The sequence below is a fragment of the Gadus morhua genome, chromosome 6, assembly GCF_902167405.1.
Source record: "Gadus morhua chromosome 6, gadMor3.0, whole genome shotgun sequence".
Classification (NCBI taxonomy): domain Eukaryota; kingdom Metazoa; phylum Chordata; class Actinopteri; order Gadiformes; family Gadidae; genus Gadus; species Gadus morhua.
Window position 1 is genome coordinate 25,730,551 of NC_044053.1, and position 16,235 is coordinate 25,746,785.

The following is a 16,235-nucleotide window of genomic DNA, read 5'->3' on the forward strand; positions in this document are numbered from 1 at the left end:
GGCACCGGACGACGCGATCATCTGTTGCCGGGCAAGTTTGGAATGGATTACGTATTGATGACGCGCCCGGTACAAATTTGGCACCCGGTACAAATTTAGTGTGACAGCGCCCCCAGGACGGCTCGGAGGTGGTGGAGATGGATGGTCCAGGTGCTGCTGTGTATCACAATGTCATCTATATACGCGGCGGCGTGTTCTCTGTGGGCCCGTAAGATCCGGTCCATCATCCTTTGAAAGGTTGCGGGTGCCCCATGCACCCCGAACGGGAGGACGGTGTATTGGTATAGCCCGTCTGGTGTGGCGAAAGCCGTCTTCTCCCGGGACCGCTTGGTGAGGGGGACCTGCCAGTATCCCTTCGTGAGGTCTAGGGTGGATATGAACCGGGCCGGGCCCAGTCGCTCTATCAACTCATCTACCCATGGCATAGGGTAGGCGTCGAAGGCAGACGCTTCGTTCAGTTTGCGAAAGTCATTGCAGAACCGGTAGGTCCCGTCTGGTTTGGGTACCAGACCCACCGGGCTGGACCAGGCGCTATGGGACTCCTCTATGACCCCCATCTGCAGCATGCGGGCGACCTCTGTTCTGTTGAGGGCGCGCCGTGCTTCCGGGATGCGGTAGGGTCGGAGGCGGACTCTGACTCCCGGTTCTGTCCGGATGTCGTGGCTGACGGTTGTGGTCCTGCCAGGTCGCTCTGAGAAGACATCCAGATGTTGGAGCACCATGTCCCGCATGTCCTGTGTCTGGCTCGGGCTCAGCAGCTCCCCCACAGGGACCTCTGGAGGGGGCAGTCGGGCGGCCAGCGTCAGGAGAGTTGGATCCCGCGGAGTGGTCAGTGGTTGCCACCGCTTCAGCAGGTTGATGTGGTACAGCTGGGTGGTCTTGCGTCTCCCCGGTTGCCGTACCCGGTAATTGACCTCGTCCACCCGGTCGATGATCTCATAGGGTCCCTGCCATTTGGCCAGGAACTTGCACTCAGAGGTTGGGATGAGGACGAGGAGCTCCCGAGGTGCTCCCGGACCACGGGCCACACCTGCACCATCCTGTCCCGCACCTGCTCCACGTGCTCGATGATGGTGCGGTGGGGGGAGGGTTGGCTCTCCCAGGCGTCCCGGGCGATGTCGAGGAGCCCTCTCGGTCTTCTCCCGTAGAGTAGCTCGAACGGGGAGAAGCCGGTGGAGGCCTGGGGTACCTCCCTGATGGCGAACAGGACGTGAGGGAGTAGCTGGTCCCAGTTCTTTCCATCGACCTCCATCACCTTTTTCACCATGCGTTTTAAGGTCTGATTAAACCTCTCTACCAGTCCGTCGGTCTGGGGGTGGTAGACGGAGGTCCGGAGGTGGCGGATCTGTAACAGACTGAGTAGGTCCTTTAACACCCGGGACATAAAGCAGGAGCCTTGATCTGTCAAGATCTCCCTAACTATTCCCACCCTGCTAAATAACGTCATTAGCTCTCTTGCCACTGCCTTGGCTGTGGCGGCGCGGAGAGGTACGGCCTCTGGGTAGCGGGTTGCGTAGTCTACCATGACCAGTATGTAGCGGTGACCTCGGCTAGTTCTGGGGAGGGGGCCTACGATGTCTAATGCTAGTCTGTCGAAGGGGACCTCGATCAGGGGCATGGGTATGAGGGGATTCCGTACCGACGGTCTCGGGGCGGTACGTTGGCACTCGGGGCAGGCTCGGCAGTAGTCCTCTATGTCTTTCTTTACCCCTGGCCAATAAAATCTACCTAACACCCGGTCCCTGGTCTTATCCATCCCCAGATGAGCCCCTAGGAGGTGTGAGTGGGCCATGTACAACACCTGGCTAGCATAGGTCCATGGAACGATCAGCTGTTCCACCTCCTCCCCCCCCCTCTGAATTACCCTATACAGTAACCCTCCCCTTGTGCTGTAGTGTGGGTACTGCCGGCAACTCACCGAGTCCCGTGATAGTCCCTCGTGGGTTTGCACGTGTCCCCAGGCGTGTCTTAAGGAGTCATCCTCCAGCTGGGCGGTGGCGAACCGTCCGCCCCTGTCCGCTCGCCCCTCGACGGCCAGGGGGAGGTCGGAGAAGTCGATGAGGGGTGGGCTCTCACTCTCCTCTGGTGGGGGTATCGGCTCGGAGGCGGTCATCGTGCCCGGTGTCCCCGGGGGAAGGGATTCCGTGGACGAGGCGTGAGGCCGGCGTCCTACCTCTCTCGCGGGTCTCTGCGGAGGCTCGTCGGAGTCAGTCGGGGATGGCGGGGGTCGGCCTGCCATATAGACGGGGCGGCTTCGTAGCTGGCGCGGTCTCGTCCTTGGATGTCGGGGTCTTGGTGGGCGAAGCTCCGCTCCAAACAGTCGCTCGAAGATGGGACAGTCGCGTCCAATTAACAGGGGCATGGGTAGGTTGGGCACTACCCCGGCCTGGACCGTGAAGGTCCCCTTCGGGGTTTGTACCGTGAAGTGGAGGGTGGGGTATGTCTCCGTCTGTCCGTGGATGCAGCCCACTTCAATGTCATGCCCGGGCTTTCCACAGGCTAAGTCGGGCCGGATCAAGGTGACCACGCTCCCCGAATCCAGGAGGGCGTGGGTGTCCCGCCGCCCCACCCGTACCGGCAGGCTCGGCGAGACGGTCCTCTCGTGTGACCAGCAGGTGGTGCGGAGGCAGGCTCCTCCCCTCTGGTCGGACGGACTGGCCGTGGGCATTGACACATCCTCTGCGCCGGGACAGTGGCGTGCCAGGTGGCCCTTCTGGCCGCAGGTGTAGCACCTCCACTCCCCTCTCGGAGTCGGGGGGGCGGGGCCTCTGCGGGCCACGGTGTTTTGAGCCGGGTAGGCGGGGCCTCGGACTACCGGTGTCTGGGAGCGCGGGGTCTCTGTCATCCGTCCGCGTCGCTCGGTCCGCGACTCCCCCCCTCCGGGAGGCGGGGCTGTTCCTCCGCAAAGCCGCTGGGTTACTTGATGGTTCTCGAGGAGTTCCACAAGATCGTTCACCGTTCGGGGCTGGTTCCCGGAGGCCCAGCGTTTGGCGCCAGGGGGAAGAGATCGGATGCAGCGGTCTATGACGAGCCAATCCAGCAGAGGGGGGCCGTCGCCTTCTACGTGCCACTGCTCGGCCAGCCGGATGAGTTGGGAAATCTGGCTTCTCACTGAGCCGAGCGGTTCATAGATCCAGTCGTGGTAGCGCTGCGCCTGGGCGGGGAGGCTGTGTCCATAATGGGCGAGGATGGCCCGTGTCGGGTAATGCCCCGCCTGGTGGGGGTTGAGATCCCGGTAGGCGCACTGAGCTTCCCCGGTCAGGAAGGGCGCTAGGATGTGGCCCCACTGGTCCGCTGGCCATTATTCACGGTCCGCGGTCCGCTCGAACACCTCAAGGTACGCCTCTACATCGTCGTCCGGTCCCATCTTTGTCAGCCTCTACGTGGGGGCGGCGATTGCAGGACCCCGAGCGAGCTGCTCGGCCATTCGGACCATGCATCTCCGTAGGATGTCTATCTCCTCGTCCCTCGTGGCGGGTTGGTGGGCGTGCTCCATCGTGGTCTGGGTTGTGTTTAAGTCCAGGGATCGCGTTGCCTGCATTCTCCACCACTGTGGCAACCACTTTCGTCGGCGGCGGGGATTCGGGAATTAATGAATGAAGCAGAGTTGCGGTGCAACAGGTTTTATTATAATTCCAGTCACAAAGGGGAAATCATACATAAACTAAGGTTCTTCCGTAATCGGGAATAAGGGTGCGGGACCTCCTGGTCCAGCCCTTCCTCGGGGTCGGCGGGGAAACAGCACCCGACGCCTCCGGCTTACTCCTGGTGGGGAAAACGTTCTGTTAAGTAACTTCGGGTCAACTACACGTCTCTTCCCGGTCAGCCCTCCTTCCCGTCTGCCCCGTCCCCAGCCCTTAAAGCTCCTCTCTCGTTCCCGTCCCCAGGTGCCCCCGATGTTCTTGATTGCCTGGGCCCGCTTGAGGTTCCCTCTCGTGCAGCTGGGTGGAGGGGGAGGTATCTTCCTTCCACCACCCGTCCACGGGGAGGGTGCTGAAGCGGCTGGCCCCTGGCCAATGGCGTGGGGTTGCCACAACATATATATATGTGTATGTATATATATATACAGGGGTTAATCTAAACCGGGAAAGAGGGGCGCTGCGCCTCCTTGTTTCAACCCAGCGCCTCCTTGTCGAAAATTGCGGTTGTCGAAAATTTTAAATTACTTAAAATCTCCCGGAATGGAGAACGAGCGAGCAAGACCGCGCACAGGAGACAGACGTGCTCCTAACCGCGTTCGCGTCTGTGTAGCGACCGCGCAGCACAACAGAGAGGGATCTAGAAACTGTGCATGAGGCAGTGTGCACGTGAGCTTCAGGCGCCTCCTGATTGGCCTGGATCGGTAAGTCAACCAATCAGTTTACAGTGTAGGCGGGCTTTTATCTCTTCTCCCGAACCAAATTTATCAGTTCAGTGAATCTGAGAGTGTCTGAGAAGAAAGAAAATATAGCGTTTGGTGACTTAGTTTACAGTGTTTTTAAAATGTCGTGCCGCGGGGGGAAGAAAAGCAAGGATTGTCTGGGGCAGAAGAAGATCACGTCGTTTTACTGTCAGGAGCCTCAGAATGATCCATTTCTACCTCAAATTTTCAAAAGCTCCGCACCGCGGACCTTCCCCCCCGCTCGGTCGCTTTGCTCCCTCGCCATTGATGTTTTCACCCTCGTATACATGCATATATCCTTTTTTTTTTAATGATTTTCCAGATGTTCAATGAATTGTATCCTTGCCTATACAACTAATAACAATAAAAAATGTAACATTTTCCTCGTTTCCACTAGGAGTATCTTTGCTCTATAATTTAAAAAAACATCTGTAAAATAGTAACAATTTGAAGTTAGGCCTATAAGAATGTATATAATGCGTTAACACATTCAGCTGTGTGTGTGTATGTGAATTGCAGTGTTTGTGTTTGGATAGACACACGTGCCGTGTTCCAATACCCGTACTGTCCGCACTTACTAGCCAAAATTTGAGTACCGCGAAAAGAAGTATACTTCAAGGACCCGGATGCCGTACTCAACGGCAGCCATCTTAGCTACGTAGCGGAAGAGGCTGAGCCAAAGTCGGCGCATTTTCCACATAGCCTGCATTAATAGTCATTTTGTAGTTTATAGTTTTTATAGCTTTTTATAGCTGCTAGGCGTAAAGAGTTCACCGTTCAAAGCGGGATGTTTATTGCGGGGGAAGAGCCACGGCGGCAGTCGTGATCGTCATTTCCGGTAAGTGCACCACAGAGTACTCGATTTGGAACAGCACTCACATCTAAACAATTAGCGTACTCAAGTGAGTACGGATAGTGCAGATAGTGTACTTCCTTGAAGTATACTAATGGAAGTACGGCTGTTGGAACACGGCAACGGGCACACACACTAGCTGTGTTCGAAATCGTTCCCTATTCCCTATATAGTGTACATGATATAGTGCACTAAATAGGGAATAGGGAACGAGAATTCGGACACTACGCTGAACATTTCTATACGTCATTTGATAAATGATTAAATAAAGGGATCGCATGATAGGAATAGATCCATTCCGAGAAATCTGATCAAAAGTGTCCATGTAAACGCGGCTAGTGTGTTGGATTCATGTCAATGCGTATTTGAAGACGATTCAATTTGCGAAAAAAAATTGCGTGGGGAATAATTGATCAAAACTTTGGCGACCACCTGTAGTACCTCCGCGGACCCCCTGTTGTAGACCTCTACATTATTAGTAGACAAGCCAAAGGAAGTTGCTTTACTTACCAACTTCCAGATAGTTGCAGAACAGTTACCTGTGTATTAATGCAATTATTTATGCAAAGAAAACCTAAAAATAGCAGTTTTACAAGAAATAGCATTTATTTTAATTAAAAAAAGTCCATAAAAAAATAATCCTTTCAATCGTTCTTTACAAAAGAAGTTAACTGATTCTTTAGTTCACAATTTTTGATAAAAGTGCATAATGTCGCTCATACATTCTTCATCATCAGTATTCATTTTTAAAACATTACTATGACAAGACAAGACATCACTTTGGACCAGGAACAGATCAGATCATCTGAGGCAGCAGATCCAGAGGTTTGTGCTGCTTATTAAAGAAAAATTAAAAAGGATTTCCAAGGTGGTACTTGGCTAGATACTTAGTGGTCAAAACTGACAGACAACTCTCAGAGTCGGAATATTCCAAACAGACAACTCCCGTAGCCCAGTCTGACTTAAAGACAGACACTCTTTAAAAGGATCAAGTAAAAAAAACTATAAATACTGGATGGACATAATAAATACGAATCTCTCCTGTGAAGAGCGAAGAAGGCGGTTTGCAGAAAGATAAAACCTAACTAGAACCGTAAAACCCAAAGCCTCTTCCAGCACCGACTCGGGGAAACCTGACATGGAGAAACATATACATGTCTTCAGGCAAAAGGACTGGCAAAGGGACAGAAGTCCTTTGGTCCCGTGATCCTCCTTCCCTTCCACCAGAAATAGCAGCAGGAGCCCCCTTCTCAGGAGGCTCCTCATGTCCCTTTAGTCTCGGGTTATATTCACAGAGGGAGAAGCCCCCCTAAATGTCAAGTGTCAACGCGGTGTCAAGCATCAGCGCGAGGTCACACCCAGCGATGTCTTGATGTGCTCGTACACCACATAGCTGATGCTAACTGCTGGGATGACCTTGAGGAAGTTGGGCCCCAGGCCCCGGTAGAGACCAGTGGGTCCCTCTGTTTGGAGGATGTGTCTGAAGACGCCAGTCATCGACAACTGCCGGCTGCCCTCCTTGGTGGCTGGTGGGAGGGGCACAGACAAGAGGAAGTTAGCATCAGGTGGTTGATACATAACAGGCCACCGATCAGAGGTTCTGAAGTACCTCTATGGAGGTACTTCAGACCATAAAACATCCAGTGGTCTAGAACAGTAGGAGAAGTGTCTACCTTGGGCTTGCATGCGGGTGCGGACCAGGGCGAGGGGGTAGCTGGCGAGCTGCCCACAGGTACTGGACACGGTGCCACAGCCCAGCAGCACCAGGACACCGGGGTCGCTGCGGTTGGAGCCGTACTCCTGCAGCCAGCGGTTCTTGAGGGTCTGAGAGGACATCCGAGTAAAGGTTACCTTGTTAGTCATTTGAATAAAGCTGTACAAAAATCACATGACCACACACAGGAAGTTCAAAGAGGTGGGGCCTCACCTCGTAGACGGCGAGGTCGATGCCGGCGTAGGGGATGATTCCCAGCACGTTGGGGACGTAGCCCCTGTAGAAGGCCCCGAGCCCCTCCCTCCTGAAGATCTGCCAAGCACAGTCCACGATCCCAGAGAACTGTCCCGTCCTCCTCAGCGCTAGCCTCGTCTTCAACATCTGGGGAGGGGGCAGAGCCACGAGCATGGTAACATTTACATTTAGGGGATTTTGCTGACGCTTTTGTCTAAAGCCACTCACAACCATTCAGTCATACACACCGACGGCGGAGTCACACACGCAGGGCGACAGCCAGCTCGTCAGGAGCAGTCAGGGTGAGACATCTTGCTCAGGGACACCTCGAAACTCAGCCAGGAGATCTAAGTAGCAACCTTCCGGTCACCAGCCGACCAGTTCTACCTCCTGAGCTACTGCCGCCCACACAACAACACAATTATCCCTGAATACACAATATCTTTATCTAATATCCCTGTATTCTGATGTGGCGAGTGAGGCGGTGTGAGCTGGGGGAGGGGTGTGTCTTACCTCCATGGGGTAGATGGAGCTCTGAGCGATAACTCCAGCCATTGATCCCGCCACGAAGCGATCCACAATGGTCAGAGTCGCATTGTCGCTGCCGATCATCCGCTTGATCTGGCAACACAACAGAGGAAATAATTTAGCTAACCAGCCTGCTGCTAGTGCTTTAGCATGCTGGGGTCATGCTAGGCTAGCCGCTATGAGGCAGTAAAATAGGGGAGCCCTAAGTCACCCCTTACTGCTAGGCAGTGGTCAGACAATACAGTACCTGTTCATAGGCCATGAACTTGAGTGCAGTTTCCGGGGCGATCTTGATTATGTTGACACCATTTCCCCGCCATAGGGAACGCACGCCACCCTCTCTCACCATCTGGGTCAAGCCGCTCATGATGCACATGTTGTTGGCACGGCAACCATGAACCTGAGGGGCGAGAAGACAGTGGGATGGTTTAGTCGTAACTGAGGCACAGCTGGCCTCAGCTCCCTTCGCCTGCCTTACTGTGTCAGTCTGACAAAGTTCAGTGTGTGGAGGGTCAACACTTTCCTCCGTGGCAGCTTATCAAAGATGACCCGTGTCACAACACCTATTGACGCACGAGGCCAATGACTTGGGACTTCAGCTCCCAACACCTCGACAGCCTGACCTATGTTTCTATTGGTGGAAGAGCACAACGTCCCAGACTAACCCGTCACTCTTCGACCCACTCCTGCACTCATTAACCAGTTGGTTACGCAATGCGCTAGCAAGTGAGGCCCTTGCAACAGAGTCAGTGCGTCAGCAGTGGCACATCTGAATGGATGGGACATAGTTGTGCAGGAGACATCGACTTGTGTAGTGATAGATCAGTGGCTACTAACCAGTAGCCTACAGCAAATTACTTGTGGCAAGGTGTGAGTATTCAAATCGATTGTTTTTCAGTAAATAAATTGAAATGGAGTAAACATGCACCAAATAAAGTGACAGCTGAATGAAAAGCGCAAAGTACTGCAAAAAATGCAGACATGTAAAAAGAATTGAAGTATCTGAAAGGTCAAACGTATTGCCCTGCTGCTGGGGGGTGGTGTGTGTGTGTGTGTGTGTGTGTGTGTGTGTGTGTGTGTGTGTGTGTGTGTGTGTGTGTGTGTGTGTGTGTGTGTGTGTGTGTGTGTGTGTGTGTGTGTGTGTGTGTGTGTGTGTGTGTGTGTGTGTGTGTGTGTGTGTGTGTGTGTGTGACGAGCTGGCGCGTGATTAAAAGGAGCCCGGTAGAGCGGATAAGCAGCCCAACACTGCCTGAACGTCCTCCAAAAGTAGCCCAATCCAGCGGGGAAAAAAAACACCCAATCTGGCAACACTGATGAACGTCATCACGCTCCAGCGTCAACGTAAATCAATGAGACCAACTGAAAAGGTATGAAACTAAAACTGTGATGGTGTGTAGATTTTTTAAATGGTTTGAAGGAAGATAAATGGTTGAAAATGTATTTAGTTACGTCTTAAACAGTTGAAGTACCAGAGGACGGCTCTGCCGTCCTCCCATTGACTCCCATGTTAAAAAAAAATTAGGTGTCTCTAGGTGAAAAATTGAGGAAGGAGATAAGTCCCAAAGTTTGTAAAGAATAATAAAGAGGAAAGAAAGAATAAAACGTATGAAGAACAATGGTTGAGCGCTGCATGCAGCACTCACCTAAATAGTGAATAATAAAAATAATTTCTTGTTGGGGTCGCGGTGTGTCTTCACCCCAAACAAAAAAGACCAGGTATTTGGAATCCGTGTTGACCACTGACCTGCATCATGACTTTGAGGCGGTCCAGGGGGGCGGTGCAGGTGCGGGAGACGATGCCCGCCCCTCCCCCTGCCACCAGGTGCCTCCACCACATCCCTGACAGGCGTTCCTCCAGCGAGAACTCATCTGGCACCATCAGGTTCTCACCCACGTCAAAGATCTTCACAAACACAGAGAACACGTGCTATTGATATACACTTCTTATACACTCATTTCACGCCGCACTGAGTAATGAACGGCTAACCCAAAAATAAGAAACACCTTATTCACTATAACTAGAAACTATATCAGGCAATCAAACCAGACATTTAGCGATGGCTGCTAGAGTCATTAGTGGGAAGTTGCATCATCCTCCCCTGCACAGAGCAGATAAACCCCCCCCCCCCCTCCTCAGTTACATATGGGCCGATAACCAGGGCCATCCGCCGTGGTAATCCTTGTCCTGACCCTACAACCTGGGGTGGCTTAACTGCTACCAAAGGAGCAGTTAAGCCACTGACCCATTGCAAGTGCATAAGAACTGACCCATTGCAATGTACACTAGACCGCTATCAAGAAAAGGAGGGGTGGCTATCAAAAGGTCAGGACACACCTCACCATCAGTCAGGCCTACACCTGGGAAGTTTCCTACCGTTGAGTGCTTCCAGTAGAGGATGATCTCTGGGATGTTCTCCGTGGCTGGGACGACGGGGTAGTCACTCCACTCATTCCAGCTTATGGTCATAGTCCCATTTCTGTCCATGCTGTATAAAAAAAAGAAAAAAAAGACATCAAAAATTAAATTGAATTGGCTGCAGTTCATTCACATCAAAACATAAGTAAAGAAATAAAAAATAAATAAAAAGTTTTGAGACCATTGCTTTCTTGCTGCCATTACCTGTGAAGGACGCTCTGGGCGTGCTGCTGAGAGATGTGGACGCCCAGGTCCTGAAGAGACTGCTTCAACATGCTGGCATCAATACCACCTTCAAAAAGACAAGATGACCATAAAACAACCTTTAAATGGAACATACATACCCACAACATAAGTAGGTTTGGTGCGTGAGGAAGAGGAGGTGGGGAATGGGGAAGAAAAAGTAGTGAGGAGGAAGACTGGTCTCACCTGAGTGTTTCTTATCCAGACTCTTGACCACCAGCTTGAGGTCTTTCTCGTAGTCCTGGAGGTAGTGGACGAACTCCTCAAAGTCAAGCTGGCTTGACTTGGACTCCTCTCGGCCCGGAGGTTTCTGGAACAAAAAAAGTAGTTGAGATGAGAAACGTAATGAGCAGCAACTTTATCGTGCATTCAAGACCACAGTGTCTTAAAGCGTATAATAACACGCTGAACCCAACAGGCCTTTATTTTGTACCACCGAGGAAAATACGATTTATGAGTCACTCTGAGGAACAAGCACACCCTTTCCAAAGCAACTTTACAGCATTCAAAATGTTAAATGCAAGCCAAGAAGTGTCTTGCCCCGCGCCAAAGACAAAATGACCAGACCTAAGAATGTCCAAGCCCTTAAGACTGGTTGCATTAAATCATGGAAAAGTAATATACAGACCGGTAGAAAGTGCCGGTGCCGGTCTATATTTAAACCTTGTGCGACCCGCCAACAACCAGAGCGATCAAATTCCATCTGCACCAATCTGCTCCACATACTGTTCCAAGGGAAGTGCTACAGCAAACATCAAGGCCCGCCACAATGCATGCAATAAAGCCATGTAGTGAATCAGCCTGCCCACAATCTGGATCCTGGACGTCCCAATCTAACATTCATTCTGGAGGCACAAAGTTACACGACGGCCCTAACCCATTCATTAAAGTTGGCATCCACTATATTACCAACAGAAATTATAATAAAATCCTTTATTTTTCTGCAAGTGTATATAAATATAGTATAAAAACAAGTCGTGTTCTTGGGAACCCGCCCCCTCGATTTTTACGTATTTCGGAGTTTGAGGAGAAAGATCGACCTGGTAGAAATAGCGCAGTTGGCGGCTGTTGTTGGGCCTTTTCGTCCAGCCTACGAAATTATGAATCCTTCTATGTGGAAGGCATGAACCGCCCGCCCTCTGGTTGGGCTTCTATAGCGCTGTTAGCCTAGCGCCGGCTTCTCTAGCGCTGTTAGCCTAGCGCCGGCTTCTCTACCGCTATTAGCCTAGCACCGGCATCTCTAGCCCTTTCAGCCTAGCCATGCCGGTCGGCGCCACAACGCATTCCATCGAACGACAAGGACATTTTATAGAGAAAATAATTACGTTATACACACAAATGCGAATAATAGAGACCATCTAAAGACTAAGAATGCGTCAATTACGAGAGTTAAAACACAAAAGTAGACTTTTACCTTTCTCCATTTCTGGTACTTCGAGAGCTCCTGAGACGGCAGGAAGACGCTGAGTTTGAAGAGCGATTTGAGCTCAGTGGGCAGGCGGTCGGACTCAAAGTACTGCACCTCGATGGGGTCGGAGTAGGGAATAGGCACGTACAGGCACAGGCCCAGCATAGTGATAAAGAGATCAAATATAAAAGTCTACAATAAATAAATAAATAGTGAACGGAATTTACTTCCACTCATTGGAGTCTATGTGACAACACCGGTAAGGAAGGGACTCTTGTTAAAAGAAGATAAGAAACACGCCCCATTCCGGGAATCTAGCCGGTCATTGGCTGTGGGTCACGCCCCCTTTGGCTCTTACGTCAATTCAGGACTCACGCCCCCCCCCCCCCCCCCCCCCCCCCCCCCCCGACCTCGCAGTGTTCCCGTGCTCTGGTTACTCGTTCAGAATTTGTTTGAACGAGTTGATTGTGGTAATGAGTAAAGACCCTGCCTACCTGACCTAAAGACCATCCATATGAAAACAGACCTTACGAAGGACATGTGGATATCTAATCCTATACACTACGATAGGCACTGACCATTTGCAAAGGAAAAAATAGCAGGGAGGTAACAGACCATTCATGATAGCGAGAGAATAAGAAATTAAGCTTTTTGTATATATATATATATATATATATATATATATATATTGTTATTGCTACTGTTAACAGATGGGGAACAGGCTCATCTTAAATTGTATTGGCTTGATGTTTGCAGTATATCATAGTTCTGCTGTTAGACTATTAGCCTGTTACTGCCTATTAATAAAACTGAGACAGCAGCAGCATAAAATACAAATAAAACAAACAGTGAACAACATACAACATCACATAATAAACATTATTTAACAAATTTGACACATGCAGATAGGAAGCACGACGGCCGTATTGCCCTGCCTGGGGGGGTGTGTGAGAGAGAGAGAGGGAGAGAGAGAGAGAGAGAGAGAGAGAGAGAGAGAGAGAGAGAGGGAGAGAGAGAGAGAGAGAGAGAGAGAGAGAGAGAGAGAGAGAGAGAGAGAGAGAGAGAGAGAGAGAGAGAGAGAGAGAGAGAGAGAGAGAGAGAGAGAGAGAGAGAGAGAGAGAGAGAGAGAGAGAGAGAGAGAGAGAGAGAGAGAGAGAGAGAGAGAGAGCTCCACGGACCTGCGTCACAGCTTTGACGATTGACTTACATTCTATCAGAGTGACGGGGATACCTCATGTTCATGTTGTTTTGAAGTTCATTCTATGTTAAGGGGCCGGAAAACTGGATGAAAAAACATATCCTCACCTTAGGGCCAGTCAAAACAATACGATCATTGGACAGTAATGCATAGGTGTCATTAGATTGATATCTCAAAGTGGTGCAAGTTATGAGGGAGCTGTTCAAAAATAACTTTATAAATAAAATCCGGCCTCCTGAAACCTAATGATGACCAGCCCATCCCTGGATACAATTGTGTACAATTATGTGTAAGGGCTTTAGAGTTGCTAATAAACCTGTGTGGTATTCAGTGTCCAACATACACAGGAAGATGACTGAGGCAGACTGGTACAAAACCTCTCCATAATCTATCCCCTCCTTTGCTAATCAAAAAACAGCTCTTGTTTTAAAAAAAAAAAAAATAATTATGTAGCATAGATTACAAAACTAAAGGAATATGTAAAATGCCTAGATTAAAAGCAGTGGAAAAGCTCAGAGTTTAGTTATTTTAATTTTCTATGGGATTTGCATGGGAGAAAGGTCTGAATAGTCTGTTCGATGAACTGGTAAAGGCTTAGCTGAGGCCTTGGAACTAGGACTAAATGACTGCATTGGTTTTCCAAGTCAGGAATACTTAAACTAGCAGGTTCATGATGCTGTCCTAGTGAACAGCACACAGGAGTCTTAGCCTCCTCAATAGGCTGACCATCTAATTTTCATTAACATTTTCATGTTTTGTCCATCTCCTTCTCAAGTATCTTGTCTGGTTCAGGTATACCAAAGGCTAGGTTGACTTGTAGCCTGGGCTATCTTCCATTCATAAGTTAATATGGTGGTGAATCAGGTGATTTCATTATTTGTACAGTAAGGCGAGTCTCTGATAGAATATAAGAATATAAGTCGATAAACTGATCATCTTTGAAAAGTCAGGCGCTCGACCAATTCTCCAAAGTGGGTTTTTTCTTCACTGTTGCGGGGGCCTAACTGCAAGAGAGTCCTGTTTTAACATTCAACAGGACTTCCCCTGGGATGAGTGGTTCTGACCCTCTTAATGCCTTCAATCTCAAACAGACATTTTATAGAAACAATGTCCCTTCTAATTAGCCATGCGTCTGGCAACCGCATATTTGGTGATGTGATCTGTAATTACAAGAATGACGTTGTTGCTCCGATCTGGCTCTAGGGAGAGGTAGTCCACGCAAACTCGCTCAATGGGCCTGTTGGTTTGGATGTTGACTTCAGAAGAAGCCATCTCCGGATGAGTTTTACATCAAACACAGAACAAAGATCCCAGATGTGGAATGTCTCTTCACCAGTAGACAGACACCATCTGGTGCCAATACAAGTGGGATCCCACCAGGACCAGGATGCGTTCAATTCCCATTTACATGAAGCGGTTTGAATTGTGTTCTGAATGCTGAGAGAGCGTTCAAAAACACAAATGCCTTGCTTTGTGCTGTGGGGTTCCGTCCTGTTTATGTTGTTGTTATTTTTATCTTGTTTAATTGTATTTTCATTGCCAGGGGACTACAGATGAAAAAGGGGCTTTGGCTAATTCTGTCATTTTTAACCCATGTATCTTCATGTGTTTTATTAATTTGCACTGTCCCCTTCTTAAAAAACTGAATTGAATTGAATTGAAATCAACTGTTGTAGTGCATAAGTAGAAAGCCCATGGGGATTGTATATGGGTGTACATTGTGAACTAGGCCATGAGATAAGAGAAAACACTGATCATCACATGCTGGATGTGGAGGAGAGGTCAAACACAAATCAACATGTTTATGCTAAACTCTATTTATTGTTTGCACTCCATCATGTTTTCTTTCTGTCAATAGAAATAAAGTGTGTGTGTGTGTGTGTGTGTGTGTGTGTGTGTGTGTGTGTGTGTGTGTGTGTGTGTGTGTGTGTGTTTGCGTGTGTGCATGTACGTGCGTGCGTGTGTGCGCGTGTGTGGGTGTGTGTGTGTGTGTGTGTGTGTGTGTGTGTGTGTGTGTCTGGGATCACATTGAAGCTCATTTGGACATATTCCTCTGACTTGGAGTGTCCACCTCCACTAAACCAATAACATGTTTGCTTGTGATTTTCAGATTATCGGTACATAACATTATGCGGATGTCGGACCAGTAGGCCTATAGTATTTACATGCTTTCGATCCATGGTTGCATGCCCATTAGTTGGACCTGGAAGAAAGGGTCAGTTATTTTCGGTTCTAAGCCTGACTTGCACAAGGCAACAGAAATCATAGTCAATGTTGGAGGTGATGTTTACCAAGACATCCATCAATAACCTAGGTTGTAGTTGGATAGCTACAGAGGATTGCATGAGGCCGGTTAAGGTTCAATCTGAAGAAAGATGAAGGAAGCTAAAGTTCCTGTACAAGGAGTGTTCTACATTCAACTAATTTTAGAATGCTCCTAGCAAAGAGTATGTAGTATGGGTTTTATAGTCAAGGTGTATTTGTTTGTGCTGACTCTGCCATATGTGCCATCACTCTCAGGCCTTTGACACCTTTAGTGACTTTATTTCGCTGTCCATGACAATGATGCATGCATCAGGGTCCTTTGGTTATGACCTTGAAATCGTGGCCAATAAATAAACTAAACTAAACATTTCAGACAGATATAAAATGTCTTGATTTACAGAGAACGATCTGTGAACGGAGACGCATTTATATTCCATCAGAAGTGTACATGAAAGGCATTGAATACCGGAACCAATGTGCATGCTCATGTTTCCTGACGAACAGTATTTACTGTCGGACCCATATTCAATTCTTATTTTACAGTCTGCCCTGTAGGTTTTGGAAAAAACAAGGAGTTTAAAAGGCGGTAAAAGGCTTTTAAAGGTTTTATTAACATCGATTATTCAAGCTTTGATAAGCGCCGTGTCATGGCTTTTGCAAGCTTACGATGGGAAACCATAGAAGCTCTAAATAATTCCTCAAAAGGCCAACTAAAGTATCAAGCGGACTGGGTGGAGAGGGGCGAGGTGAGTTCATAAAGTAATATTATGTTGTCTTCAACATTATTAATTAGAAGTGTTATCAGCAGTAGATGGTTATTACAGAACGGGTTGGTATTGTTATATATATCTTAGCATACAATGTGATTTAATGCTATACTTCCGTATAGATTCGGGAGAGGGAGACACTACGGAATTGCTAAGCAAAACATAATCGCCTCAAGTCGGTTTCCTTTATAACCCAGTATACTCTACAGTATTATTGTTGAAGACAAT

At 49.0% G+C, this 16,235-nt stretch overlaps 2 protein-coding genes across 3 annotated transcripts in view; one reads left to right on the forward strand and one right to left on the reverse strand.

Annotated features, from left to right (window-relative positions):
• Positions 1 to 5,817: 5,817 nt before the first annotated feature.
• On the reverse strand, positions 5,818 to 12,062 carry slc25a25a (solute carrier family 25 member 25a). The gene is made up of 10 exons (XM_030359298.1): positions 11,784 to 12,062; positions 10,556 to 10,679; positions 10,331 to 10,418; positions 10,085 to 10,196; positions 9,455 to 9,613; positions 7,958 to 8,110; positions 7,696 to 7,803; positions 7,162 to 7,329; positions 6,908 to 7,058; positions 5,818 to 6,760 (listed from the first exon to the last, which is right to left on the reverse strand). Exons 1-10 carry the CDS (start codon positions 11,940 to 11,942, stop codon positions 6,576 to 6,578), a joined length of 1,407 nt encoding a protein of 468 aa, XP_030215158.1. The 5' UTR covers positions 11,943 to 12,062; the 3' UTR covers positions 5,818 to 6,575.
• A 3,664-nt stretch (positions 12,063 to 15,726) lies between these two features.
• The window catches only part of gle1 (GLE1 RNA export mediator), a 30,733-nt gene continuing 30,224 nt past the window's right edge, over positions 15,727 to 16,235 (forward strand). For both annotated transcript variants that reach the window (XM_030358332.1, XM_030358333.1), the window contains exon 1: positions 15,727 to 15,986. In XM_030358332.1, the coding sequence (XP_030214192.1) occupies positions 15,888 to 15,986 (99 nt within the window). In that variant the 5' untranslated portion in view covers positions 15,727 to 15,887. The remainder of the gene's footprint in view (positions 15,987 to 16,235) is intronic.

Excerpts from the sequence above, each read along its gene's own strand:
- slc25a25a (XM_030359298.1), bottom strand. The coding sequence starts at position 11,942 with ATGCTGGGCCTGTGCCTGTACGTGCCTATTCCCTACTCCGACCCCATC. Across the intron at positions 7,059-7,161 it reads TCGACCTCGCCGTCTACGAG|ACCCTCAAGAACCGCTGGCT; the intron begins GTGAGGCCCCAC and ends ATGTCCTCTCAG. Across the intron at positions 6,761-6,907 it reads CACCCGCATGCAAGCCCAAG|CCACCAAGGAGGGCAGCCGG; the intron begins GTAGACACTTCT and ends CCCTCCCACCAG.